Below are 27,931 nucleotides of genomic sequence, written 5' to 3'. Positions count from 1 at the left end.
GCCTGCCATGGGGCTTGATTTCCGGACCCTGGGATCATGACCTGAGCTGAAGGTAGATGCTTAACTGACTAAGCCATTTACAGCAATAAAGTATTTTTAAATTAAGGTATGTGCATTGTTGTTTTAGATATAATGCTGTTGCACACTTAATCGACTACAGTACAGTGTAAACATAACTTTTATATGCACTGGGAAACCAAAAAATTCATTTAACTCTCTTAAATTGTGATACTCGCTTTATTGCAGTGGTCTGGGACCAAACGCACAATACCTCTGAGGTAGCTTATGCATACATTTGGAGTCCCTGAGAAAGAAAAACAGAAAAATGGAATAGAACTAAAATTTAAAACTACAATCCAATAAAGCTTTCCAGAAATAAAAGGCGGCCTGAATCTACATATCAAAAGGGCATACTAATTACCTAGGGAAATTGCCCTATAATGGTCAACTCTAAGGCATATCTTAGTAAATGTATTAGACTTTAAATATAATGAAAAAACCCTCAGTGATGTCAGCAAGGGGAAGAATAGGATTATTCAGCACTTATCCCCTCAGAAAAATATTTGAACAACAATCTGCGAACAAAAGTACCTTCACAAGAGCTAAGGATTCCAGGTGAAAGGTTACAGTACCTGGCTGAAGTAGAGAAATAAGAAAAGATTCAATGAAGAGAATAGGAAGGGTAGTTTCACATTACCTACGTCACCCCAATCTCAAGCCTGGACAATACAGTGTGGAGAGAAATGCCCTTTGTTGTGGGGTAAGGAGAGTGAAGTGTAAACACCCAACTTTATCACAGCACCAGACCTGCACCTGTGGCCCCAACTGTAGAACCCAGCACTGGACCAGGCCCATGACCCTGCACCCAGACTTCAGGCCCAACCCAGTGCCAGACAGGCCACTGTAGCCCCATTTTCCAGGCTGGCCCCTGTGGACCCAGGATCTGGGCCTGACACTGCAGTCCCAGGCACCAAGCCCACCCTGTAGACCTAGATTCAGACCCATCCTAGTGTGCCCAGGCAGCAGGCCCACCCACCCACTAACACAGGCACCTGGCCAGCCTGCCTGACTCCAGCAGCAAGCTCCTGTGCAGATCCCAATTAGACAGCCTGCCCAAAATCCTGGCCAGGTGGACTGGTACAGGGCTTTCCCTGTCAAAGCCAGTCTATAAACACTGGAAAAAATGACTACTTCTTCAAATGCACAGACATCAATACAAAGCCACAAGAGTCATGGATAATCAGAAAACATGACACCACCAAAATAACAAAATAAAGTACCAATAATTGACCCTAAAGAAATGGAGAACTATGAACTGCCTGACAACTCAAAATAATCATTATAATTTATAAACATAAATGGATTAAAATCTACAATGAAAAGACAGAGTGACTGAATGGATAGAAAAAAAAAAAAAGAGATTCAACTATTTGCTGCCTACAAGAGACTCGCTTTAGTTTTAAGGACACACAGGCTGAAAGTGAAGGTAGATATTCCATGCAAATGGAAACCAAGGGAGCAGAGGTGGCTAATATGTATCAAACAAATAGACTTTAAGTAAAAAACTGTCACAAGAGACAAAGATCACCATATAATGATAAAGGAGTAAATTCATCAAGAAGATATAACAACTGCAAATATATGCACACCCAACATTGGAGTGTCTAAATATATAAAGCAAGTATTAACAGAACTGAAAAGAGAAATAGATAGTAATACAATAATAATAGAGACTTCAATACCTCACTTTCACCAATGGATAGATCATTGTGACAGGTTTCAATAAGGGAAGAGAGGACATTAATAACACTACAAACCAAATGGACCTCATATACATATACGGAACATTCTATCCAACAACAGCAGAATACACATTCTTTGCAAAGTGCACACAGAACATTCTCCAGATTAGATCATAAGTTAGATCACAAAACAAGTCTTAAAATTTTAAGAAGACTAAAATCATATTAAATATCTTTTCTTTTTTTTTTTTTTTAAAGATTTTATTTATTTATTTGACAGAGATAGAGACAGCCAGTGAGAGAGGGAACACAAGCAGGGGGAGTGGGAGAGGAAGAAGCAGGCTCATAGCGGAGGAGCCTGATGTGGGGCTCGATCCCATAACACCGGGATCACGCCCTGAGCCAAAGGCAGACGCTTAACCGCTGTGCCACCCAGGCGCCCCATAAGTATCTTTTCTGACCACAATGTTATGAAACTAGAAGCTAGTAACTTTTACTAGAGTAAAACTGGAAAATTAGAAACCAAAATGGAAATCAAAAAATATCTTCCGACAAATGACAATGGAAACACAACATATCAAAACTTATGGGATGCAGAAAAGCGTTCTAAGAGAGAAGTTTATAGCAATAACGGTTACATTACAAAAGATCTCAAATCAACAACCTAACTTTATACCTCATGGAACTAGAAAAAGAACAAACTAAGCCCAAAGTAAGCAGTAGGAAGAAAATAATAAAGATCAGAGTAGAAATAAATGAAATAGAGACTAGAAAGATAACAGAAAAGATCAATGAAATGAAGAGTTGGTTTTCTGGAAAGATAAAACTGACAAGCCTTTAGATAGACTAAGGGGAAAAAAAAGGAAACCTCAAATAACATTATATATGAGAAAAGAGACAGTACAGTTGATACAAGAGAAACACAAAGGATCATAAGAAACTATGAACATTTATGTGCCAGCAAATTTGATAACCTAGAAGTAATGGATAAATTCCTAGTACACTACTCACCGAGATTGAATTGTGAAGAAATAGATCTCAACAGACCAATAATAAGCAAAGAGAATGAATCAGTAATCAAGAACTTCCCAAAAAAGAAAAGCCCTGGACTTGATGGCTTGGCTGGTAATTCTACCAAACATTTAAAGCACACCAATACTTCTCAAATTTGTCCAAAAAATTAAACAGGAGGCAACACTTCCAAACTCACTTTATGAGGCCAGCATTATCCTGATACCAAAGCCAAGCAAGGAAACTGCAATAGAAGAAAATTACAGGCCAACATCCCTCATGAACACAGATGTATAAATCCTCAACAAAATACTAGCAAACCAAATTGAACAGCAAAAATCATACACTATGACCAAGTGGGTTTTACCTCTAGGATGAAAGAATGGTTCAACATATGTATATCAATAAATGATACACCACATTAACAAAATGAAGCATAAAAATCATACGATCATCTCAATAGATGCAGAAAAAGCATTTGACAAAATTCAAAACCTTTTCATGATTAAAAACTCTCAACAAATTAAGTATAGAAGAAATGTATCTCAACATAATAGAGGCAATATATGACAAGCCCACAGTTCACATCACACTCAATGGTGGAAAGCTGAAAGCTTTTCCTCTATTATCAGGAAGAAGACAAAGATGCCCACTCTTACCACTTCTATTCAGTAGAGTACTGGGAGTCCTAGCCAGAGCAGTTAGGAAAGAAAAAGAAACAAAAGGCATCCAAGTCAGAAGGGAAGAAGTAAAATGGTCTATGTTTGCAAATGACATGGTCTTATATATAAAAGAAAACTTTAGGGACTGTATCAAAAACCTGTTAAAACCAATAAATGAATTCAGTAAGGATGTAAGATATAAATTCAACATACAAAAATCTTTTGTGTTTATATATACTACCAACAAACTATCTGAAAAAGAAATTTTTTAAAAATCCCATTTATAATAGCATAAAAAATACTTCATAACAATTTTAACCAAGGGGGTGAAAGATCTATACACTGAAAATTATAAAACACTGATGAAAGAAATTAAAGACACAAATAAATGGAAAGATACCCTGTGTTTGTGGATTGGAAGAATACTGTCAAAATGTCCATAATACCCAAAACAATCTACAGGTTCAATGCAATTCCCATCAAAATTCCAATGGCATTTTTTTTTTTTTACAGAAATAGAAAAAACAAATCCTAAAATTCTCATAGAACCTAAAAAGACCCCAAATAGTCAAAGCTATTTGATTTCAAAATATACTTCAAAGCTACAATAAACAAAACATCATGGTATGAAAATACAAACAAAAACAAAAACCCAGGATGGTATGGTCATATAAACAGCCATATAGATCAAAATAACAGAATAGTGAGCCCAGAAATAAAGCCGTACACATATGGTCAAGAGTGCCAAGAACACACAATGGGGAAAGGATTCAATAATGATGTTGAGAAAGCTGGATATCCACATGCAGAAGAATGAAACTGGACCCCTATCTCACACTATATATAAAAATCAACTCATAATGAATTAAAGACTTAAATGTAAGCTCTGAAACTATAAAACTATTAGAAGAAAACATAAGGAAAAAGCTCCCTGACATAGATATGGGCAATTATTTTTTGGATATAATCCTAAAGGTACAGGTGACAAAATATCGACAAATGGGATTACAGAGAACTAAAAAGCTTTTGCACAGCAGAGGAAACGAGCAACAGAATGAAGAGACAACCTATGGAATGAGACAAGATAACTGTAAACCATACATCTGATAAGGGATTAATATCCAAAATATAGAAGAACTCAAACAATTCAATACCAAGAAAACAAACACCCAATTAGAAAACGGGCAAAGGACCTGAAGAGACATTTCTTAAAAGAACACATACAAATGGCCACCAGGTATATAAAGAAATGGCCAACACCATTAATCACCAGGGAAATACAAATCAAAACCACAATGAGATACCACCCCACACCTATTAAAATATTTCTTTTTTCTTTTAAGTAGACTCTAGCATGGGGCCCAACACGACACGGGGCTTGAATTCATGACCCTGAGATCAAGAGTCAGATGCTAAACTGACTTCACCACCCCGGTAACCCAACTTTTTTTTTTTTTTTTAATTTTAATTAGTTAACATACAGTGCAATATTGGTTTTAGGTGCAGAATTCAGTGATTCATCACTTACATACAATGCCCACTGCTCAATACAACAAGTGCCCTCTTTCACCACCCCCCTCCTATCCACCCTCTGTTCTCTATCCTTAAGAGTCTCTTATGGTTTGTTTCCTTCTCTCCTTTTTCTTCCCCCCCTTCCCATGTGTTCATCTGCTTTGTTTCTTAAATTCCACATATGAATGAAATCATACGGTACTTTTCTTTCTCCGATTGACTTATTTCACTTAACATAATACAGTCTAGCTCTGTTCACATTATTGCAAATGGCAAGATTTTTCTTTTTGACGGCTAATATTCTTGTGTGTATGTGTGTGTGTGTGTGTACACACACCACATCTTCTTTATCCAGTCAATAGTCTATGGACATTTGGGCTCTCTCCATAGTTTGGCTATTGTTGACAATACTGCTATAAATATCAGGGTGCATGTACCCCTTCAAATATGTATCCAAAATAATTATCCCTTTTTTTAGGATGTTTATTTATTAATTTTATTTTATTTAATTAATTTATTTTTTTTTTTAAAGAGAGGGGTAAGAGGGGAAGGGCAAAGGGAAAGGGAGAGACAGAATCTTAAGCAGGCTCCATAGCCAGCATGGAGCCCAACACGGAGCTCAATCTCACAACCCTGAGATCATAACCCAAGCCAAAATTAAGACACTTAATCGGACTGAGCCACCAGGTGCTCCAAAAGTAAATATTCTTAAAAAGCCAAAGATAAGTGTTGGAGAGACTATAAAGAAGGGGAACCCTTGTACACTGTTGGCAGAAATGTAAGTTAGTACAGCATTCATGAAAACAATATGGAGGTTCTTTAAAATTTTTAAATAGAAATGCCATATAATCCAGCAATCCCAATTCTGGATACATATCCAAAAGAAATGAAATTAGTATCTTGAAGAGATGTCTGCACTCCCATATTTACTGTAACATTGTTCACAAGAGCCAAGACAGTGAATCAACCTAAGTATCTATTGATGGATGAATGGATAAAGAAAATAACATTCCATACATACACACACACACAGAATATATGTATGGAATATTATTCAGCCTTAAAGAAGAAGGAATCCTGTCATCTGAGACAACATGGATGAATGTGGAGATCATTATGCTAAGTGAAATAAGCCAGGCAAGAAACAAAAATACTGCATGACCTCACTTGTAAGTGGAATCTAAAAAAGTTGAACTCATACAAGCAGATAATAGAATGGTAGTTGCCAAGAGCTGGGGAGATGGGGAAATAAGGAGATGTTGGTGAAAAGGTACAAAGTGTCAGATATGCAGGATGAATAAGTTCTGGAGAACTAACGTACAGCATGGTGCCTATAGTTAATAACACTATATTGTATAACTGAAAATTTCTAAGTAGATCTCAGTAGATCTTAAATGTTCTCACTACCAAAAAATTGTGAAATGATGTTAATGAGCTTAATTGTAGTAATCATTTAACAATGTATAAATATATTAAAACCTCTCCCTGTATACCATAACATATACAATTTTTATTTGTCAGTTATACTTCAATAAAAGTGGGGGGAAAAATCCTTAGGGCTTTCAGGAAAAAAGACCAAATATTTTTTTTTTTAAGATTTTATTTATTTATTTGACAGAGACAGCCAGCGAGAGAGGGAACACAAGCAGGGGGAGTGGGAGAGGAAGAAGCAGGCTCCCAGCGGAGAAGCCTGATGTGGGGCTCGATCCCAGAACGCTGGGATCACGCCCTGAGCCGAAGGCAGACGCTTAAGACTGTGCCACCCAGGCGCCCCAAGACCAAATATCTTAAAAGAGCAAAATAATTAGGTTGGCACCAGACTTCCCAAGAGAAACATATAAGCAAGGCAATAACAGAGCAGCGTTTCTAAGAAATCCAAGGGAAGAAAACGGTGAACTGATGATTTTACATCTAAATCAGTCTTTCAAATATTAAGGTTACAGAAGAAGTCTTAGGCATGTACGAACTAGAGGAATACTATGCCCATGAGAAGCTTCTTCCTTCCTGAGAAGCTACTTTTTGGGAAAGGCAATCTGACACGGGCCCTGAGCACCCCTGCACATTCCTGTTGGGTATGCCAGAAAGGCAAGGTACTGACCGCTTTCTGCCCAGGTTGTTGTTCTTTGTGTCTGCATAGAGTAACTCTGAGGAGTAAGGAAGCATCTACTCAAAAACAAAGAGCAAGTTGCTTCCACTCACTATAAAACCAGTAGATTCCCAAGTTCTATGTTCCTCCACTGCACGCTGTTAGCACCCGTCGGTCACACATGAACCTCCTGGCTTACAAGTGGGGTAATAACTGAGACAGCCCTCACAGTCCCTGACACTGCTAGAGGTGAGTTTCCTCCAGCTAAAAGGTGACAGGAAACTTTAGCAAAAGGACATGAATATTTAATATATTTAAGTGTAGACTTAAGTCCAAGACAAAGGTGAAGACAAGGCAGAAGAAAAACATATAGATGTTACATGTTTAGACAAAGTAAAAATAATGTAAATTTAAAAACTGGGAGGAGAAGGGAGTGGGAAAGTGGAAAGAATAAGCTCACTGACTGCCACATAGGCCACAGGTGGGGGGCGAAAAAGATAGCTTTAGAAACTGAGAAACTAGGTCACAGAAGTTTAAATAAGAAAACAGAGAACTAAGGGCCTTTAAAAAAGGTATAAATACAGGGGCACCTGTGTGGCTCAGTCGGTTAAACAGCCAACTCTTGATTTCGGCTCAGGTCATGATCTGAGGGTGGTGGGATCGAGCACCACATCAGGCGCTGTGCTGAGCATGGAGCCTGCTTAAGATTCCCTCTCTCCCTCTGTCCCGCTTTCCGCTCGCACTCTCTCTCTCAAATAAATAAATCTTTTAAAAAGCTGTATAAATGCAAAGGTAACCACTAGAACAAAACCTTCTAAATACCAAAACCAAAGAACCAAACCAAACACATCATGTAGGTAAACACAGCAAGTATTACATAGTATATGCGGCAATTAGAACATACGTGACAGAGTAAGTCCAAACATCTGTCATATCAATAATTATAAATGGGCTTAAGTCACTTATTAAAGGAAAGAGATTTTCAGACCAGCTCACAAAACAAGACTCACCTCTATGATTAATACAAAAGTGATTCAGAAAGGCCGCAAACAAGACATTTTTTAGTGCTAAAAGTCACAATTCGCAATGAAGATGTAACAGCTACAAATACCTATACACTGAACAGCACAGCAACTACCTTTGCTAAAGCAGAAGCTATAGGAGAAAGAAGGAAAATCAGAAACACATTAATAATTACAGGCTTTAATATTCTCAGTATCAGAGCAAAACAGATCATGCAGACAAAGAAAAAGGATACAGAAGATCTAAAAAAAAAAACAAAAAAACACTCCAGAAAACCCAAGGGACCTTATGTATTAACATTGAATTTTACACCTTGATAGTAAGTATGAAGTAGGAAGAGTGTATTTCTTCAAAACTGGCTGTGGAGAAAAACTGATCTGGCAATATCTTTATTTTATTGAGTAAAGAACATTATGAGTGTCAAACTGGAAGTCCTAGCTATTGCAGTTAAGAGAAAAAAAAAAAAACCTGAAAAGTATACAGACCGGAAATGAAGAAATAAAACTGTTTTCATTCACAGATGACATGGCTGTCAATGCAGAAAGTCCCAAAGAATCTATAAAATCGCTCCTGGAACTAATAATCAAGTATAGCAAGGTTGCAGGGTACAAGGTCAATATATAAAAGTCAACTGCTTTCCTGTATACTAGCACTGAACAACTGGAATTTGAATTTAAAAAGGCTATTTATAATAACATCAAAAAAAGGCAAATACTTAGGTATAAATCTAACAAAACAATTTGTATGCAGAAAGCTGTGAAACAATGATGAAAGAAATCAAAGAGCTAAATAAATGAAGAGCTATTCCCTATTTGTGAACTGAAAGACTCAATATTGTTAAGATTGTCAGTTCTTCCCAACTTGATCTACAGATTCAACACAATCTCATTCAAATTCTCAGGAAGCTATTTTGTAGACATTAACAAACGGATGCTAAAGTTTATATGGAAAGGTAAAAGACCCATACAATACTGAAGAAAGAACAAAGTTGGAGGAATTATACTACTGAATTTCAAGACTTACTATAATCAAGACAGTGCGCAATGGGCAAAATAGTAAGACGCAGATCAACAGAATACATTAGAGAGCCCAGAAATAGACCAACACAAACACAATCAACTAATATTTGACAAGAGCACAAAGATAATTCAATGGAGCAAGGATAATCTTTCCAGTAAGTAGTACTAAAACAACCGGACACCCATATGCAAAAACCAACAAACAGCAACAACAAAAGACCTCAACATAGACTGGATGTCTTTTACAAAAATTAACCCAAAACAGATCATAGACCTACCTGTAAAATGCAAAACCATAAAACATCTCAAAGAAAACAGGAGAAAACCTACATGACCTTGGGTTTGGTGATGACTTTTTAGATATAACACCAAAAGCAAGATCTATGAAAGCAAAAAAGTAGTTAAGCTAGACTTCATTAAAATTAAAAACTTGTGCTTTGTGAAAGACACTATTAAGAGAATGAAAAGACAAGTCACAGACTGGAAGAAAATGTTTGTTGAAGATATACCTATATATGTATCCAAAATATAATAAGAATTCTTTTTTGGGAAGATCTGATTTACTCACTTGACAGAGACAGAGAGAGAGAGAGAGCACAAGCAAGTGGAGCAGCAGGCAGAGGGAGAGGGAGAAGCAGACTCCCTGCTGAGCAGGGGGCTCGATCCCAGGACCAGGGGATCACGACCTGAGCCAAAGGCAGACATCCCTATACTAAGAATTCTTAAAACTCGACAAGAAAACAAATGACCCAATTATAAAATGGGCAAAAGATCTGAACAGATACCTCACCAAAGATACATAGATGGCAAATAAGAATATGAAAAGATAGGGGACGCTTGGGTGGCTCAGTCAGTTAGGAATATGAAAAGATATGCAACATCATCTGTCAGTCAAGAAATGAGTATTAAAACAAAAGATACTACTACACACATATTGGAATAGCTAAAATCCACAATACTAATTGCTGGCAAGGATGCAGAGCAATGGGCACTTTCATTACTGATGGGAATGCAAAGTGGTACTGCCACTCTGGAAGACAACTTGGCAGACTCCTACAAAGCTAAACACAGTCCCACGACACGATCCAACAACTGTGCTACCACGTATATACTCTACTGATTTGAAAATGCAAAATTTCTTGTCCATATGAAACCAACACATGAATATTTACAGTATCTTTATTCATAATCATCCCAAATCGGAAGCAACCAAGATGTCCTTCAATAAATGAACGGATAAACAAACCTGAACATCCACACAGTGGAATACTACTCAGAAATCAAAAGGAATGTGCTATCAAGCTGTACAAAGACATGGATAAATCTTAAATGCAGATTATGAATTAAAAGAACAGAGTGAGATAGAAACTCTTATTGACAGAAAGAAATTATTGGAAAGATGTTCGCTATGAATGGAGAGAAAACAATCCTCTCCCAGGAAAGCTGTACAGAACTATAAAACAAGACATACCACTATCATACAAATATTCCTAAGCATTCTTGCTCCCTTTATTATTTATTTAACCATTCAACTCCTGCCACAGAGCCATAAATCAAATAATTCTTTTGCTAAAGAGAACTCAAACTTTCCCCTTTTGGCTCAATGGAATTTACTCAACTCAGCCACTATAATGTGTTTCCAGCTTCCTTGAACTAACCTTGCTTTTGAAGTTAAGAACACAAATGAAAGGTAAATTGGCTACAGGTTGTCACAAACCACCTCACCAGAGAACTTCTAAGAATTTTTTTTTTTGGGGGGGGCTGGCTTTTAATGAAGTAAATTGAGCTTATTCTTAGTTTTAAAGACACTTTGGTGCCTTAAAAAAAGAAGTATTTATAAGATAATTTCCTTCAGGGTAACGCAGAAAGTTCCAGTTTTTCGTTATCTCCGATATTAGTGATCAAGTCATCAGACTCGACAGAAAAACATCCATTTCTCCTTTTTCCTGGTAAACTTGATCATTCTTCAGTTTTAGCTATTAACTCATTACGATCTATTTTTATTAGAAGTCCTCCAGAAGTTCTGTATTTTATTAGAAGTCCTCCAGCTCTGTAACTTCCAAGAGAAAAATCTCCTTACTAATACAAGAGTGCCATCTAGTGATCAGTATGGGTAACTGCATACTATAGAAAAAGTGCATGTGCTTATCTATTTCAATTCTGCTTTGAGATGAGGCTTTCACACTGCATTGAGTGGAAAGATTTCCTGAAACTACAGTACTTGAAACAGTACACTGCTGAAATAGTTTCCTAATACCAACACATAGGTACACTGAAAGATCGAGCCTATCCTCTTCTTCTATCACTACTCACATCACTGAAATTCATCTCTGAAGCTACATTAGTTTCATGGAATGTCAGAACATCAAGTTACAAGGAATGTTAGAGATAATCTGTTATCTAGTCCAACCCCTAGGTTTTCAGATGTGAAAACTAAGGTCTAGAAAGAGGACACCTGACTTGTCACAAAACTAGTAGTGTTTCCAAAAGGCCTGGTTTGCCTTAACTTGGTTCCTAAAGGAGTGGATGCTACACTATTATCATACAGGGAAGATACTTTAAATATCTCAGTAACAGGTTTCTATTCAAACCAAACCCCTGGCTGTTCGTACAAGGACGGCAGAGGTAAAACTCCCCAATCCAGGCTCTCTTCATGGCTTTCCCTTCTGAACCCCGACGGGGCACAGAAACCCTCAGAGATCAAGTTTTGCCCACTAATCATCAACGGAGGAGCTGCTACAACTTACTGAGTGCTGGCCAGGTGCTAAGCAGTGCCCATGAGCTCTGGGTAAGTCTCCCACCTTCCCTGGGCAGGCGCTTTGGGCTCCTGATGAGCATGCTCTATTTCTCCCTTCCCTTCATCTCAGTACATTCACATGGAGCGAGGAACAACCAACAGAGCTGGGTGTTCCAGGCAAAGAGACTACATACAAAATTATGGAAGTGGGAAAACACGAAGTTTATTCAGAGAACAAGTGTTTTAGCTTTGGTACCAGGCACAGAAGATGCAGGTGCTAAAACTATCTGTTCTTCCTCTTCGCTTCGTGTCTGGAGGGAGGAGGCAAAATTTGCTCAGGAAGCTACAGAAGGAATGAAGGGCCAAGGCAGAGGGAGACTAAGCTAGGCTGGTGGGAAGGGCTTGACTGATGTGGGAAAGATCACGGCCATATGGTCTTCACACAGAGCTCTGGTTGTCAGGACACTGTCAGGACTGTACTTAATAAATGACAAAGGCAGAACTGCAAAGATGTGAAGGCTGACTTTGGCAAGCTCCTATCCAGATCTCTACCCCCACCCCTTGCTCCCCAGGAACTCTCCAGGTGGAGCTTTAGAAGCTTCTAGGCAGGGGAGATAGGGTAGCCTCCTGGGAAAGGTTAATACCACTTTCCCACCTCTAAGGGCTCCTTCTTTCCTTTGCCATTACCACCACTAAACATGCCCCCAGTCAGAAAGCAACACCTGAATCTAAATCTGGAACATTTTTATTCACTTTTGTGAGGGGGTCAGAAAAATGGGCTGGGGAGAGGAGTGGGGGGTTCCCAGGGTTTGAGCACACTAAAAACAGGGTGGAAGAGAGTCCGCAACTGGGCAACTGTATCAACACCCAGTAACAAAAGGGGAGGTAGATGTCAGGATCTAGAGTTTGTACTTTGGGGATATGGGTATTTTTATACTGTTTGTATTTTGATACTCATTCCCTTTCTGTCTTCTTTGCTATTTGGTAAAGTTCATCTTAGGTCAACTCACCTAAGTGGAACCAAAGAAAGCAGTTTTTGTTCAAAGCCATACTCCTGAGGACTGGGCAGGTGCAGGGATGGAAAGGGAATTCCAGGTAAGCGAATCCAGAGGAATTCTCCCTTCCCGCCAGGATGCTTTCCTTCCAGAGTTCTCTCCCACTACAACATGGAGGGTTCTGGGTCTGGTTTTAATAATATGTGACGAAAGATCCCCCTCACAATACCACACTGTAAATGACTGCTAAAAGCTCGACCCTCTCAAAGTGGGGGGCAGAAGTGTTATAGTTTGATGAAGATTTAATTCACTCGAATTGGTGGAAGGGAAAAGATTTCTGGTAGGAGATGTGGTCTTCTCGTGCTCATCTCCCCAGCAGCTGCTCCTCTTCCTCCCTGGCACCATTTGTTACCTAATAAAGTCAGGTTTGAAGGCATGTGCTACCTCCTATTATTAAGACAATTGCAAATTTCTTAAAATTCACTTTTTAAAAATAAGTAAATAAAAGAAAAGGTGTCATTAGTTTGAGAGAGGAGTGCAAGCTGGCACATATGACAAATATTTGAAATCACAAATCCGGAGTATCTTAGTAAAAGGGCTTCTGTCCCTGTCTGTTGATGATATCAAAGTGCTAATACTCAACTTTAGACATAATTCCCTCTGGGCTATGACTGAGTTCCTGTTCTACACTTTTCAATCAAAAGAGAACTTCCAAAATTATTTATATTGTACACCTGAAACAAATACAGTGTTAGATGTCAACTATATCTTACTTAAAGAAAATACATCCCCAATACGTGTTCAAAATCACTCCCCCAACCCCAAGAAAGAACTCTTGTCTCTACATTATCAATGGAGAACAAACCACTGACTTTGAAGTAACTGGGGCACGGGAACCTTTTGCACGGACAGAAGCCTTGATTTCTCACAGAAATGAGCCCCTCATACAGAATTTTAATTTACCATCTCTGGAAGCTATTTTTGCCCAGTTGCATTGTCACAACTATGAACTAGAAGCAGCTCCAACCCACACTAAGAATAAGTGGCCCTGAAACAATCATTTACACAGAAATTATAATAAAAAAAACTAAGAATACGGAAAAGTTATACCTGTATAAATATTAAACATTACATTAGGGACAGAAACATTTAACATTCTGTAACGTTACATTGCTTTAGTTAATCACAGCTCCCATTTTGGGGGCAGTTTTCAGCATTACCATGTTTCAGGCACTATGCTAAGTAGTTCTCATGCATGTCCCCTTTCATTTGCACAACGACCCTACGAGGTGGGGATCATCCCCCGTTAGCTGATGAAGGAACTAGGTGCACAGAAACTGAGTCACTTCCTGGAAGTCACACAGCTGATAACCCAGGTCTGACAGAGGTCCGGACTTTTCATCAACAGTATGTAAACTAAACAGTCTGTAAACTCAAGGCTCCACAACAAGTATTAAAAGACCAAATTCTTACAGTGAAGTTTCACAAAGTCACAAGAAAAGAAACCAGCATTCCAAAAATTAACAAGTTGTATGAATAAAAAAATAAGGCACTGTCTTTAAAATAATGCTAGAAACAGCGTATTTATTCTTAGTTTTTAAAAGAACTGAAAACATTTTGAAACAAGTTTTGGAAAAGGTCACCAGAATTTGGTAAGATTATGAACAAATGTTCACTGAGCTCTCACTAGGCGCTCTGTATTGTTAGATGCCAGGATACAGAAATCAGTAAGAAATAGTTCTCACTTCTCAAAAAATTCAGTGGTGTTGGTGGGGGACACAGGTACAGTGGTAGACCATAACACATGGCAGAAAGTATAACAACAGTGAGGTGCAGGATATTACAGGAAGGTGAGGAGTGGCATCTAATCTAGCCAATGCATGGGAGGAAAGTTTACTGGTGAAGAGTTGCCAGCTGAAGGGGGTGGGCTGCTCATTCCAGACAGAGCAGAACCTGGCACAGACTAGAGGCAGGAAGTAGGGCAGTAGTACGGTAACATGGGGGAGACTCAAAAAAAGTTCTCGGTGGCTGAAGCATGGAATGAGAGGCAGGGCACAGATAAGGTTGGGGAGGCAGGCAGGGTCCAGATCATGAAGAAGTTGAAACCAGTGAAGGGTTTTAAGCAGGGAAACAACAAGCTCAGAATTATCCTTTAACTAAATCCCTCAAGGGCTATGTGAAGCATGGGCTTAGAGTCACACAGCCAAAGGTTCAACTCCTGATTCTATCTAGGGTTTATTAACTGTGAACTTTGGCAAGATACAAAACCTTCTAAGGGGCCCCTGGGCGGCTCAGTCGGTTAAGCGGCTGACTTCAACTCAGGTCATGATCTCAGGGTCCTGGGATCGAGCTCATGGGGGAGTCTGCTGCTCCCTCTCCCTCTGCCCCTCCCACCGCTTATGCTCATGTTCTCTCTCTCAAATAAATAAATAAAATCTTAAAAAAAAAATAAAACTTTCTAAGCTTCAGTCTTGTCAACTGTAAAATGGGAGATAAATGAGGTAATGAATGTGAAGCACTGGAATGCAGTAAATGGTCAATAAAGGGTAGCTCTTATCACTGTTAATATTATAAGCCTAGAAGTTCAGGGAGACCTATAAGGGAGCCTAGATGAGGCATACTGAGGCCCTGAATAGTGATGAAAAAAACAGGACAATTTGAAACGTATGCAGGAAACAGAAATGATAAAATCTGATGATCACCTGGCTATAGAGGTGGGGGTCCGGGAGGAGGAGGAGCTGTCAGTGAGCTGTAGGTCTAGGTTAGGGGACTAAAGGGCTGGTGGCTGGTGGTGCCCCTGACAAAGAAAGCACAGGAGGCAGAACAAGCCTGGGACTCTGACTCACACTGAGAAGGAGGTGTGCATTCAGAAGCAGATAGCCCGCAGGTAAAGGATGATCTGCAGTCTGGAGTGCAGGGGTGGCTTGGAGTTTAAAAAGTGGGTGTCACAAGTATCTCACAGCATGAGAAGGAAAGAGATCACCCATAGAGGGCATATTCAGTCAGAAGGGCAAAGAGTTAGGCCAGACCCTCGGAATACCCACAATGAAGAGTCAAGAAGACAAAGAAAAAGCCCCCGAAAAAAGAAAAGAACCACAAAGGACAAGAAGAGCCAGAATGGCTCAGTATAATGGAAACTAAAGGAACAGGAATTGGTGGAGGGAGTCATCAGTGGTGCCCCATGTAGTCGAGAAGTCCAGTAAGCTCCAAACATGTCCTCAGAATTTAGCAGAAACTGTTGCTGATTTTAGACCAACAGGCAATTTTACTAGGTCAAGGAGATCCAACTGCTGGGCTAAGGTATTAATGGGAGTGAGGAAGTGGAAAGAGTCCACCATAAATCTGGTAAAAGGGACAGAGAGGAATTTAGTACTGGTAAAGGAGGAATGTAGGGTCAAAGGCTAGGTCCAAAATTATTTTTAGGATGGTGTACCCTGAGCATTTTGTGAGAAGGAAGATGTGGATGACAAAGAATGAGGATGCAGGAGACAGAATCACTGACAGAGCAAGGTCCTGGAGGAATTAAAAAGGAATTTTAAGTATCTACTATGTGTCAGGTATCATGCTAGGCCCCGAGGACAGTGGTCCACAAACTATCAGAGCAGACTGTGAAATGAACACCAGTCTGGAGCGCACCCCTCCAGAGGAGCTCAGAAGGGGCCCTGACTGTGGGTTTCCTGAACTCAAGCTTGTGCCTGCTCACCTTTCTACTCTCCCTGTCCAACCCAGTGTCTGGCACCCACCTGCCAGGCATCCAGTAGTATTCCTGGTATGAAAGAATACGTATACTGGTCAGAAACTTTATTTCTGGGCAGAAATTTTACAAAGAAGTATGAAAATACATTCTAAGATAAAGGGAATCAGGGCATTAAAATACAATGAAATATTAATTAAAATGTAGCACACATGCTCAAAAACATGCATTTAAAGGCAGCTGAAGGTTAAGAGAATGCGGAGAATGGAGCACAGGGTTCAATCATGTGGAAAAGGCCTGAAGTGGTTCAGGAACTCTCTATGGCAAAATGTATCCCCTAATCTGCAAGCTTATGCTTAAAATTCATTTAACCATCTAAGAAAGGACAAAATTTTTCATCTCAAAATTGTAGATAAAGGATTAAAAAGGAAATGTGTGTGAAATGATACATCGGCTAAAACCCATTTACTGGCTAAGTGACACAGCCCAGGTCCTATAACATCTGAGAAAGCAGACCATGTGGCATGAGACCCCAAGACCCTTTCAAATCTCTTGCTCAAAGGTTCTAAAGCAGTGCTTCTTAACCTTCTGGGGATCACATACTCCTGTGGGAACCTAATGAAAGCTATGAATTCTACCCAGCCGCCCCTAAAATAAATATAGACACAGGCATACAAAATCCCGTAAATCATGAGAAACCCCTGACTGTAGACCTTCTTCCTAGTGGGAAATTAGCTGAGGTGCAGCTGTTTACAACCAAGATCCTTTGTCTTCCTTAAAATTAATGGAGCCAGGTATCAGAGAGACCCTGTAAGACCTACACGGGCTAGCTTGCTGCATGTCCACCTGTGTGTCCTTCTGAACTAAGTCTCCTTATCTCTGAACTCCACAGTGCCAAGCACAGTGCCCTGAATACAGTAAGTACCCACCTAATTTGTGAATTAAGTTGATAGGATCAAAATGGTTTGGATGCACGGTTCTAGAGTTTTCAGACCTTTGGTGCTTCCCGAGGTCAAATGCAAATCCGCCCTTTCAAAGATAAGCCCAAATGCACAGCAACCACCATGGGCTTACTCTTACAGAATCTGTCAACTTTCCAGAATTGATTTCTATTTAATTAGAAGGGTCTAGCTCACCCCAGACAAGAAACTATTCCTCAGTTCTGAAGCAGAAGTTGATGACACGCCCCTTCCCCCCAAAACACACTGTATCTGCTTTTAGTAGAAATCCCTTACATTTATATAACTCTTTATACTTAGATTTCTCCAATCCTTCTTACTTTCATTCAGTAGTCATCTGGGAGATGGGCAATATATGTACTACTCCATTTTATTTATTTTTTTATTTTTAAAATTTTTTTAAAAAGATTTTATTTATTCATTTGACAGAGAGAGAGACAGCCAGCGAGAGAGGGAACACAAGCAGGGGGAGTGGGAGAGGAAGAAGCAGGCTCCCAGCGGAGGAGCCTGATGTGGGGCTCGATCCCAGAACGCCAGGACCACGCCCTGAGCTGAAGGCAGACGCTTAATGACTGAGCCACCCAGGTGCCCCAACTACTCCATTTTAAACATAAGTAAAAAGCATCTAATATTTAAGTGATCACAGGGAGGGCTTTCTACATAGCCCAGAACCATAGCCCAGAACCAAGGCCCCCAAGTCACATTTTAATAAATATGCTAGTGCTTCTGTCACCCTTATAACAGGGTGAGAGGGGCCTCTTTAAATTGACAGAGTGAAACAGTTGTGACATTTAATAAATTGTTCAGTGATAACATCTAAGTAGTACCTGTCATTTAAGAAACCAAAAGCCATGCCAATGTAAGCAATTTTATATACAATGATTAAATAGCTTTGTTTTTTCACTATTTAGTCATAATCAAATTGACCTATTATTTCTGACTTTTAAAAATAGCAGAACCCACTGTACTTAGTAGGGGGGAAAGTCCATACTTACCTACTGCACAATGTAAAATCTAGAGAAAAAAGGGGGAAAAAAGAATTAGTAAAGATCAATAATAATATATAGTTCCTACAGACTAACTTTTCAGTATTAGACTTGAAAAACACACATTCCATTTTTAAACTTGGCTATTTAACAAAATGTACATTCTTATTTATTTTTGTTTGTTTCTTCCCTTTTACTTTCCGTATCTGTGGGAGATTTCCTAAGGAATAAATCTTACCCAGTAGTGTACCAGTTATCAAGGATTTCGTTCATAATACATATACTGAAAGAGCAGTAGGTGTCCATCTCCCATGTCGCATATTCTACAGAACAGAACTGTCACAGACTACAGAACACAGGGTCAGAAGAGCCTTTGTTGGCTCTTCTTACCCGGCAGGCCCTTCAATGCAGACATTCATTCAACCTACAAAGCTCCACAGTGAGACTCCATCTTGTCTCATTTGGTGACCTCATTACAGGCATGTTCCCAGTCCAATCTGTGACCCTAGATCTCGTCATCCCCAGGCCCACACTGCAAACTGCCTTTGGACATCTCCATCTAGGCGTACCAGCAGCAGCTCAAACACGGCAGCCTCCTCAAGAAACCCCCCTTTCCTTCCTTCATACCTGCTATGCCTCTTGATCATCAATCTCCCAAGTCCAACTGCTTTTTCCTTCCCCTCCCCGACAAGTCCTACTGGTTTCCAAGTCCTGCCAATACTTCTGGTATGGGTCTTCCCTGTTTTTATTTCCAGTGCTTTGGGTGAGACTGTTATCTACTTTCCATCTCAGTGGCCATCCAAGTGGCCAATTAGGTTATTCATTCATCCTGAATATGGCATTGCTTTAACGCTGGTGGTGGTTGTGGTAAACATGTAATCTAAGGAGCCGGGTTCAAGATGGTGGTGTAGCAAGATCCTGAACTCACCTCCTCTGTGGACACAACAAATCTATAACCAACTGTGGAATAATTCTTTCTGAAAGGGACCTGAAAATTCAATGAACAGAGCCTTCACAACAAAGAGTAAAAGGATAGCAGCAGTAACACAGATTTGCTAGGCAATAAACGCCAGCTATGGTGTGTCACAATTGGGAGGGACATCAAAAGTACGGACTTTTTCCAGAGGATCAAAGGTACCTGAGTTCTGTATCTGGTACCCAAATCCTTAGATCCTGCACAAGAGAGACGATGATAAGCCCCCAAAACACTAGGCTCTGAAAATCAATAGGGATCACCTTTAGGAAGACTATAAAGCTGCAGGGAACAGAAAACCTGCTCTTAAAGGGCCCACACACACTCACTCAACCCAGAAACCAGTGCAAAACACCAACTTGAATAGTACATAGACCACAGGTAAAGGAGAATCATTTGTTAACCTTAAAAGTGTCTGCCCGAAGAGGCAGGAAACAGCAGGGGCTCTCTCTGGAAACTGACACTGGTGGGAGCAATTTTTGTGATTCAAGTCTACCTTACTAATGTGGGTGCTGGCCAGCACCATCCTGGAATTCCTTTAACTTTCTAGTAACAATGGGAACACCCAGCAGAGTGCCCTGCCCACAGACACCCTGCAGCAGTTGTGGACACCTGTAGCCCTACCAAGGGTTAGCGCAGCCAACCAACCACAGCCTCAGGCCCTGCCACAACAGGAGGGCACACACAGCCCACGAAGGTGACACCCCTTGAGCGCCTGGTTCCGGTGATTGGGAGATTGTATTTCTGGGCCAAATAGTACCATGTCCTATGTAAGGCCACTCATTCAAGACTGGGAGAAACATACATAGAAACATACATAGAAACAAACACAAAGAGTTAGGCAAAATGACGAGACAGAGTAATAAGTTCCAAAGAAAAGAACATGACAAAATCTCAGAAAAAGAACTAAATGAAACACAGAGAAGCAATCAACCTGATAAAAAGTTCAAAGAAATTATCATACAGATGCTCAGTGATCTCAGTAGAAATCTGGTTGAACACAATGAGAACTTAAACAAAGATACAGAAAATATAAGAAAGTAAAGAACAGAAGTTTGAAAAAATAGCAGACTGGATGAAGTAGAAGAATGCATCAGGAAGCTGGAAGACAAAGCAATGGAATTTGCCCAGACAGAACAGCAAAATGAAAATAAAAAATTAAGATGAGTGAAACAGATAAAGGGATAAAGAGGTTCAAACTTCCAGTTATAAAATGAATGAAGTCATGGAGATAAGAAGTATAGCATAGGGGCGCCTGGGTGGCGCAGTCGTTAAGCGTCTGCCTTTGGCTCAGGGTGTGATCCCGGCGTTCCGGGATCAAGTCCCACATCGGGCTCCTCCGCTATGAGCCTGCTTCTTCCCCTCCCACTCCCCCTGCTTGTGTTCCCTCTCTGCTGGCTGTCCCTGTCAAATAAATAAATAAAAAATCTTAAAAAAACAAAAAGAAGCACAGCATAGAGAAAATAGTCAATGACACTGTAATAATGTTGTATGGCATAATCAATGACAAAGCAGGCAAGAAGACACAATGGGGAAAAGTCTCTTCAAAACTGGTGCTGGGAAAACTGGACAGCTACATACAAACAATGAGACAGGACCACGTTCTTACACCAGACACAAAAATAAACTCAAAATGGGTTAAAGACCTAAATGTGAGACCTGAAGCCATAAAACTAGAAGAAAACATAGGCAGTAATCTTTTTGACATCTGTGGTAGAAACATTTTTCTAGATGTGTCTTCTTTGGCAAGGGAAGCAAAAGCAAAATTAAAACTATTGAGAATACACTAAAATAAAAAACTTTTGCCCAGCAAAGGAAACCATCAACAAAACAAAAAGACAACACACTAAATAAGAGAAGATATTTGCAAATGATGTATCCAATAAGGGGTTAATACACAAAATATATAAAGACCTTATACGTCTTAACATCAAATAACCAAATAATCCAATTAAAAAAATGGGCAGAGGACAAGAACAGACATTTTTTTCCAGAAAAGACATACAGATGGCCAAAAGACACATGAAAAGATGTTCAACGTCACTAATCATCAGGGAAATACAAATCAAAACCTGTGAGATATCACCTCACACTTGTCAGAATGGCTAGAATCAAAAAGACAAAAAATACAAGTATAGGCAAGGATGTCAAGAAAAAAGAACCCTTGTACACTGTTGCTGTGAATGCAAGCTGGTGCAGCAACTGTGGAACACAGTATGGAGGTTCCTCAAAAAGTTAAAAATAGAACTACCATACTGCTGGTATTTACCCAAAGAATATGAAAACACTAATTGGAGAACATATATATACCATGTGTTTATTGCAGTACTACTTACAATGGCCAAGATATGGAAGCAACCTAAGTGTCCATCGACTGACGAATGGATACAGAAGATATGTTATATATACACAGTGGAATATTACCCAGCCATAAAAAAGAATGACATCTTGCATTTGCAACAACATTGATGGATCCAGAGAGTATTATGCTGAGCGAAATAAGTCAGTCAGAGAAAGACAAATACCATATGATTTTACTTGTATGTGGAATTTAAGAAATAAAACAAAACAAAGAAAAAAAAAGAGACAAAAACAAAAAAAAGACTCTTAACTATACAGAACAGGAAGGCTGCCGGGGTGGGGGGGAATGGGTATAATAGGTGAAGGGGATTAAGAGTACAATTATGATGAGCACTGACTGAATGAATAGAATTGCTGAAGCATTATATTGCCCACTTGAAATTAACATAAAACTATATGTTAATAATAGCTGAATAAAGCTACTTTATATATTAAAAAAAAAAATAAGAAAGGAAAAAACTGAAGCCCAAAGGCATCTCCCTAGTTGGCAAAAAGAAGAAAGAAAGAAAAAAAGAAAGAAAGAAAGAAAGAAGGAAAGAAAGAAAGAAAGAAAGAAAGAAAGAAAGAAAGAAAGTTGTATGCTGACAGATGGTAACAGACTCACTGAGGTGAGCACTGCATAATATATACAATTGTTGAATAACTATGTACCCGAAATTAATAGGATACTGTGTATCAACTATACTTCAATAGTAAAAATGAAAAGATAAAAAGGTGATGTAACTGATGAATGTTATGAAGCTGTGGAAGGTTTGGGGCACAAAGGAATCAAGGGCAGAAGAATAGCAAAGGAGGTCCAGCAGTAATTTAAGTGTAGTGTGGTAACAGCCTGCCCAGTATGAGAAATGGGAACATAGGAAAGAAAGAATGTAGCTGATAATCACTCAGATAAAGAATTGGTGGGACTTCGTAATGGGAGTAGAAGGGGAAAAAAACTCCCCAAACTTCAATCTGAATCAGGGAATTACAGTGCATTGGTTCCCAGACAACTTAATCTCAAGTGCTAAGAAAATATCCACAATTTTAAAAGGTGAGGGAGTTGATATACTTGTTTATTTTGTCAAGTGCCCATTTTTAACTAAATACAAGATACTACCATAATCATTTTTTTAAAAAATGTATTTATTTGAGAGGGAGAGAGGGAAGGTAAGGGAGGGAGGGGCAGATGGAGAGGGAGAGAGAGAATTCCAAACAGACTCCCTGCTGAGCGTGGAGCCCAACACAGGGCTCGATCCCATGCCCCTGAGATCATGACCTGAGCCGAAATCAAGAGTCATATGCTTAACTGACTAAGCCACCCAGGCGCCCCCACATCACTTTTTAAGGAGCAAAAAATTAAGAAGGATATAACCTGAAAACAAACAGTCTTTTGAAAAAGGAGAAGATAAGAAACTAATTAGAATTCTAATTTTAGAAACGGTTCTGAGAATGTGAATTTAAGAAAAAAAAAAATTAGCAGATATGTCTCTATGTTCTGGCACTTTATCTGGCTACTTCTAAAATATCTTGTAATAATTAACACTTTTCTCAGTTTACACAGCACCTTTACAAATGTGGTTTAAAAAAAAAGGAAAAAATTAAGAAAAGTGAAGATACCTTAAGGGAACCTTAAAACAACATCAAGTGGGATAACATTCACATTGTAGGGCTCTCAAAAGGAGAAGAGAGAGAGAAAGGGCAAGAAAAATTATTTGAAGAAGTAATGGCTGAAAACTTCCCTAATCTGGGGAAGGAATTGAACATCCAGGTCCAGGAAGCCCAGAGTTTCAAATAAGATGAACCCAAATAGATCCATACCATGATACATTATAATTAAAATGGTAAGCGTTAAGGATTAAGAGAGAATCCTAAAAGCAACAAGAGAAAAACAACTTGTTATGTACAAGGGAAACTCTAGAAGGCTATATAAGCAGATTTTTCAGTAGAAATTTTACATGCCAGAAGAAAGTGGCACGACATATACAAAGTGCTGAAAGGAAAAAAACTTCCAACCCAAATTCTCTGCCTAGCAAAGTTATCATTCAGAACTTAAGGAGAGATTAAGAGTTTTCCAGGTAAGCAAAAGCTAAAGGTATTCATCACCATTAAACCAGCCCTATAATAAATATTAAAGGGATTTCTTTAGGGGTGCCTGGGTGGCTCAGATGGTTGAGCGGCTGCCTTTGGCTCAGGTCATGATCTCCAGGTCCTGATATCAATCCTCGTGTTGGGCTCCCAGCTCAGTGGGTAGTCTGTTTCTGCTGCCTCTCCCCCTGCTTGTGCTCTCTCTCTGTCTCGCTCTCTCAAATGAATAAATAAAATCTTTAAAAAAATAAAATAAAATAAAGGGACTTCTTTAAGTTAAGTAGCAAGTAAACAGAGGAAAGTAAAAATCTCACTGGAAAAGGTAACTATATAGCAAAGGCAGTGATCAATCACTTATAAAGCAAGCATGAAGGTTAAAAGACAAAAGTAGTAAACTTAACTGAAATTACAATAATTAGTTAAGGGAAGCATAAAATAAAAGATATAAAAAGGAGTCATCACAAATAAAAAAATGAGGGGAGAGTAAAAAGGTAAAGCTTTGAATTGTGTTTAAAATTAAGTTGTTATCAAGTTAAAACAGACTGCTATTTGCATAAAATATTTTGTGTGAACCTCACAGTAACCACAAGGAAAAAAACTTACAGTAAATACACAAAAGAAAATGAGAAAGGAATTAAACATAACACTAAAGAAAGCCAGCAAACCATAAGGGAAGAGAAAAAGAGAAGAAAGGAACAGAGAGGAACTACAAAAATAGCCAGAAAACAATTAACACAATGGCAATAAGTATACGCTTATTAAAAATTACTTTAAATGTAAATGGACTAAATTTACCAATCAAAAGACACACAGTGTCTGAATGGATAAAAAAATGAGACCCATCTATAGGCTGCCTATGAGACTCAGAAGTAAAAGACACACACAGAGTGAAAGGGAAGGGTCAGAAAAAGACATTTCATACAAATGGAAATGAAAAGAAAGCTGGAGTAACTATACTCCTATCAGATAAAATACTTTAAAACAAAGATTATAAGAGGGGTGTCTGGGTGGCTCAGTTGGTTAAGTGTCTGACTCTTGATCTCAACTCAGGTCTTGATCTCAGGGTCATGAGTTCAAGCCTCACACTAGGCTCATGCTAGGCATGGAGCCTACTTAAAAAAATAAATAAAAATAAATAAAACAAAGACTATAATAAAAGACAAAGAAGGGCATTACATAATGATATAGGGGTCAATCCAGCAAGAAGATATTACATTTATAAATATATATGCAACCAACACAGGAGCACCAAAATATATAAAGCAATTATTAACAGACCTAAAGGGAGAAATTGAAAGCAACAACAGTAATAGTAGGAGACTTTAATTCCCTACTTTCATCAACAGATAGATCATTCAGACAAAAAAATCAATAAGGAAACACTGGTCTTAAACACATTCCACCCAAAAGTAGCAGCATACACATTCTTCTCAATTGCACATCGAACACTCTCCAGGACAGACCACATGCTGGGCCATAAAGCAATCTCAATAAATTAAAAAAGAGTGAAATCATATTAAGCATATTTTCTGACCACAATGGTATGAAACTAAAAATTACAAGGAAAAAAACCAGGAAAACCCACAAAACATGGAGATTAAACAACATGCTACTGAGCAATCAATGGTTCATTGAAGATACCAAAGGAAAAATAAAAAAATACCTAGAGACAAATGGACACAAAATCTGACATACCAAAATCTATGGGATGCAGCAAAAGTGGTTCTAAGAGGGAAGTTCATAGCAATACAAGCCTACTTCAAGAAACAAAAACAAAAAACTGAAAATGTGAATAGATTGATAACGAGTAAGGGCACTGAAACAGTAATCAAGAACCTCCCAACAAACAAAAGTCCAGGACTAGATGGCTTCACTGGCAAATTCTACCAAACATTCAAAGATTTAATACCTTTCCTTTTCAAACTCTTCTGAAAAATAGAAGAGAAAGGAAAGCTTTCAAACATATTTTACAAGGCCAGCATCATCTATACCAAAACTAGACAAGGACACCACAAAAAAAGAAATTACAGGCCAATATCCTTCATAAACATAGATGTAAAATCTTCAACAAGTTTTAGCAAACTAAATCCAACAATACATTAAAAGGATCACACACCACGATCAAGTGGGATTTATTTCAGGGATGCAAGGATGGTTCGACATCTACAAATCAATATGATACATTACACCAACAGAATGAAAGATAAAAATCATATGATCAGGGGCGCCTGGGTGGCACAGCGGTTAAGCGTCTGCCTTCGTCTCAGGGCGTGATCCCGGCATTATGGGATCGAGCCCCACATCAGGCTCCTACACTAGGAGCCTGCTTCTTCCTCTCCCACTCCCCCTGCTTGTGTTCCCTCTCTCGCTGGCTGTCTCTATCTCCGTCGAATAAATAAATAAAATCTTTAAAAAAAAATCATATGATCATCTCAATAGATGCAGAAAAAGCATTCAACAAAATTCAACATCAATTTATGATAAAAACTCTCAACAAAGTAGGCACAGAGGGAACATACCTCAACATAATAAAGGCCCTAAATGACAATTCTACAACTAACATTATACTCAGCAGTGAAAAGCTTTCAGGGAAAACACAAGAATGCTCATGCTTGCCACTTTTATTCAACATAGTATTGAAAATTCTAGCCACAGCAAATTAGGCAAGAGAAAGAAATGAAAGGCCTCCAAACTGATAAGGAAGAAGTAAAACAGTCACTATTTGCAGATGATATGATACTACAGATAGAAAATCCTAAAGAATCCACCAAAAAACTGTTAGAATAAATAAATGGATTCAGTAAAGTTGCAGGATACAAAGTCAATATAGAGAAAACTGTGGCATTCTATACAATAATGATGAAACATGAGAAAGAGAAATTAGGAAAATAATATCATTTACAAACGCACTAAAAAGAATAGAATACCATGGAATAAACTTAACCAAGAAGTTGAAGGACCTGTACACTGAAAACTACAAAACATGCATGAAAGAAATTAAAAAAAAAAAAACAAAACAAATAAGTGAAAAGATATTCTATGCTCATGGTTTGGAAAAATTAGTATTGTTAAAATCTCCATACTACCCAAAGCAATGTACAAATTCAATGAAATAGCTATCAAAATTCTAGTGGCATACTTCATAGAACTAGAACAAATAACTTTAAAATATGTACAAAACAACAAAAGATCTTGAATAGCCAAAGCCATCTTAAGAACAGCAAAGCTGGAGGTATCACACTGCCTGATTTCAAACTAGACTACAAAGCTATAGTAATCAAAACAGTATGGTATGGGTAAAAAAACAAAACAAAACAAAAAAACCCACACACGGATCAATGGAACAAAATCAAGAGCCTAGAAATAAACCCACACATACATGAACAATTAATCTGTGCTAAAGGAGCCAAGAACATAATATAGATAAAGGACAGTCTCTTCAACAAATCATGCTGGGAAAACTGGACGGCCACATGCAAAAGATGAAACTAGACCACTATCTTACACCATACACAAAAATTAACTCAAAATGGATTAAGGACTTGAATTAAGACCTGAAACCATAAAATTATTAGAAGAAAGAGGTAGTAAGGTCCTGACATCAGTCTTAGCAACATCTTTATGGAGCTGACTTCGAAGGCAAGGGAAACAAAAGCAAAAATGAGCAGATGGGACTACATCAAACTAAAAAGCTTCTGTACAGCAAAGGAAACCATCATCAAAATGAAAAGGCAACCTACCATATGGGAAAAGACATTTGCAAACTATATATATGATAAGGAGTAAGGAGTTAACATCCAAAATATATGAAGAACTCATACAATTCAACAACAAAAACACCGAACAGCCCTATTAAAAAAGGGAAGAGGATCTGAACAGACACTTCCTCAAAGAAGACATACAGATGGCCAAGAAGCACATCACTAATCATCAGGGAAATACAAATCAAAACCACAATGAGATATCACTTAATGTTAGAACTTAACTGTTATAAAAAAAAAAAAAAAGACAAGAAATAACAAGTGTTGGCAAGGATGTGGAGAAAAGGGAACCCTAGTACACTGCTGATGACGTTGTAAATTAGTGTAGCCACCATGGAAAACAGTG

General features: G+C 38.6%; 1 protein-coding gene across 1 annotated transcript in view; it reads right to left on the bottom strand.

Annotated features, from left to right (window-relative positions):
* Nucleotides 1-27,931, bottom strand: part of HACD2 (3-hydroxyacyl-CoA dehydratase 2) — a 110,488-nt gene that overhangs the window by 64,393 nt on the left and 18,164 nt on the right. Inside the window, exon 3 of the mRNA XM_026495034.3 lies at nucleotides 18,436-18,454. Coding sequence (XP_026350819.1) covers nucleotides 18,436-18,454 — 19 coding nt within the window. The remainder of the gene's footprint in view (nucleotides 1-18,435; nucleotides 18,455-27,931) is intronic.

Source organism: Ursus arctos, unplaced genomic scaffold, assembly GCF_023065955.2.
Source record: "Ursus arctos isolate Adak ecotype North America unplaced genomic scaffold, UrsArc2.0 scaffold_4, whole genome shotgun sequence".
In the NCBI taxonomy this organism is placed as follows: Eukaryota; Metazoa; Chordata; class Mammalia; order Carnivora; family Ursidae; genus Ursus; species Ursus arctos.
This window is presented reverse-complemented; position numbering and strand designations above follow the sequence as displayed.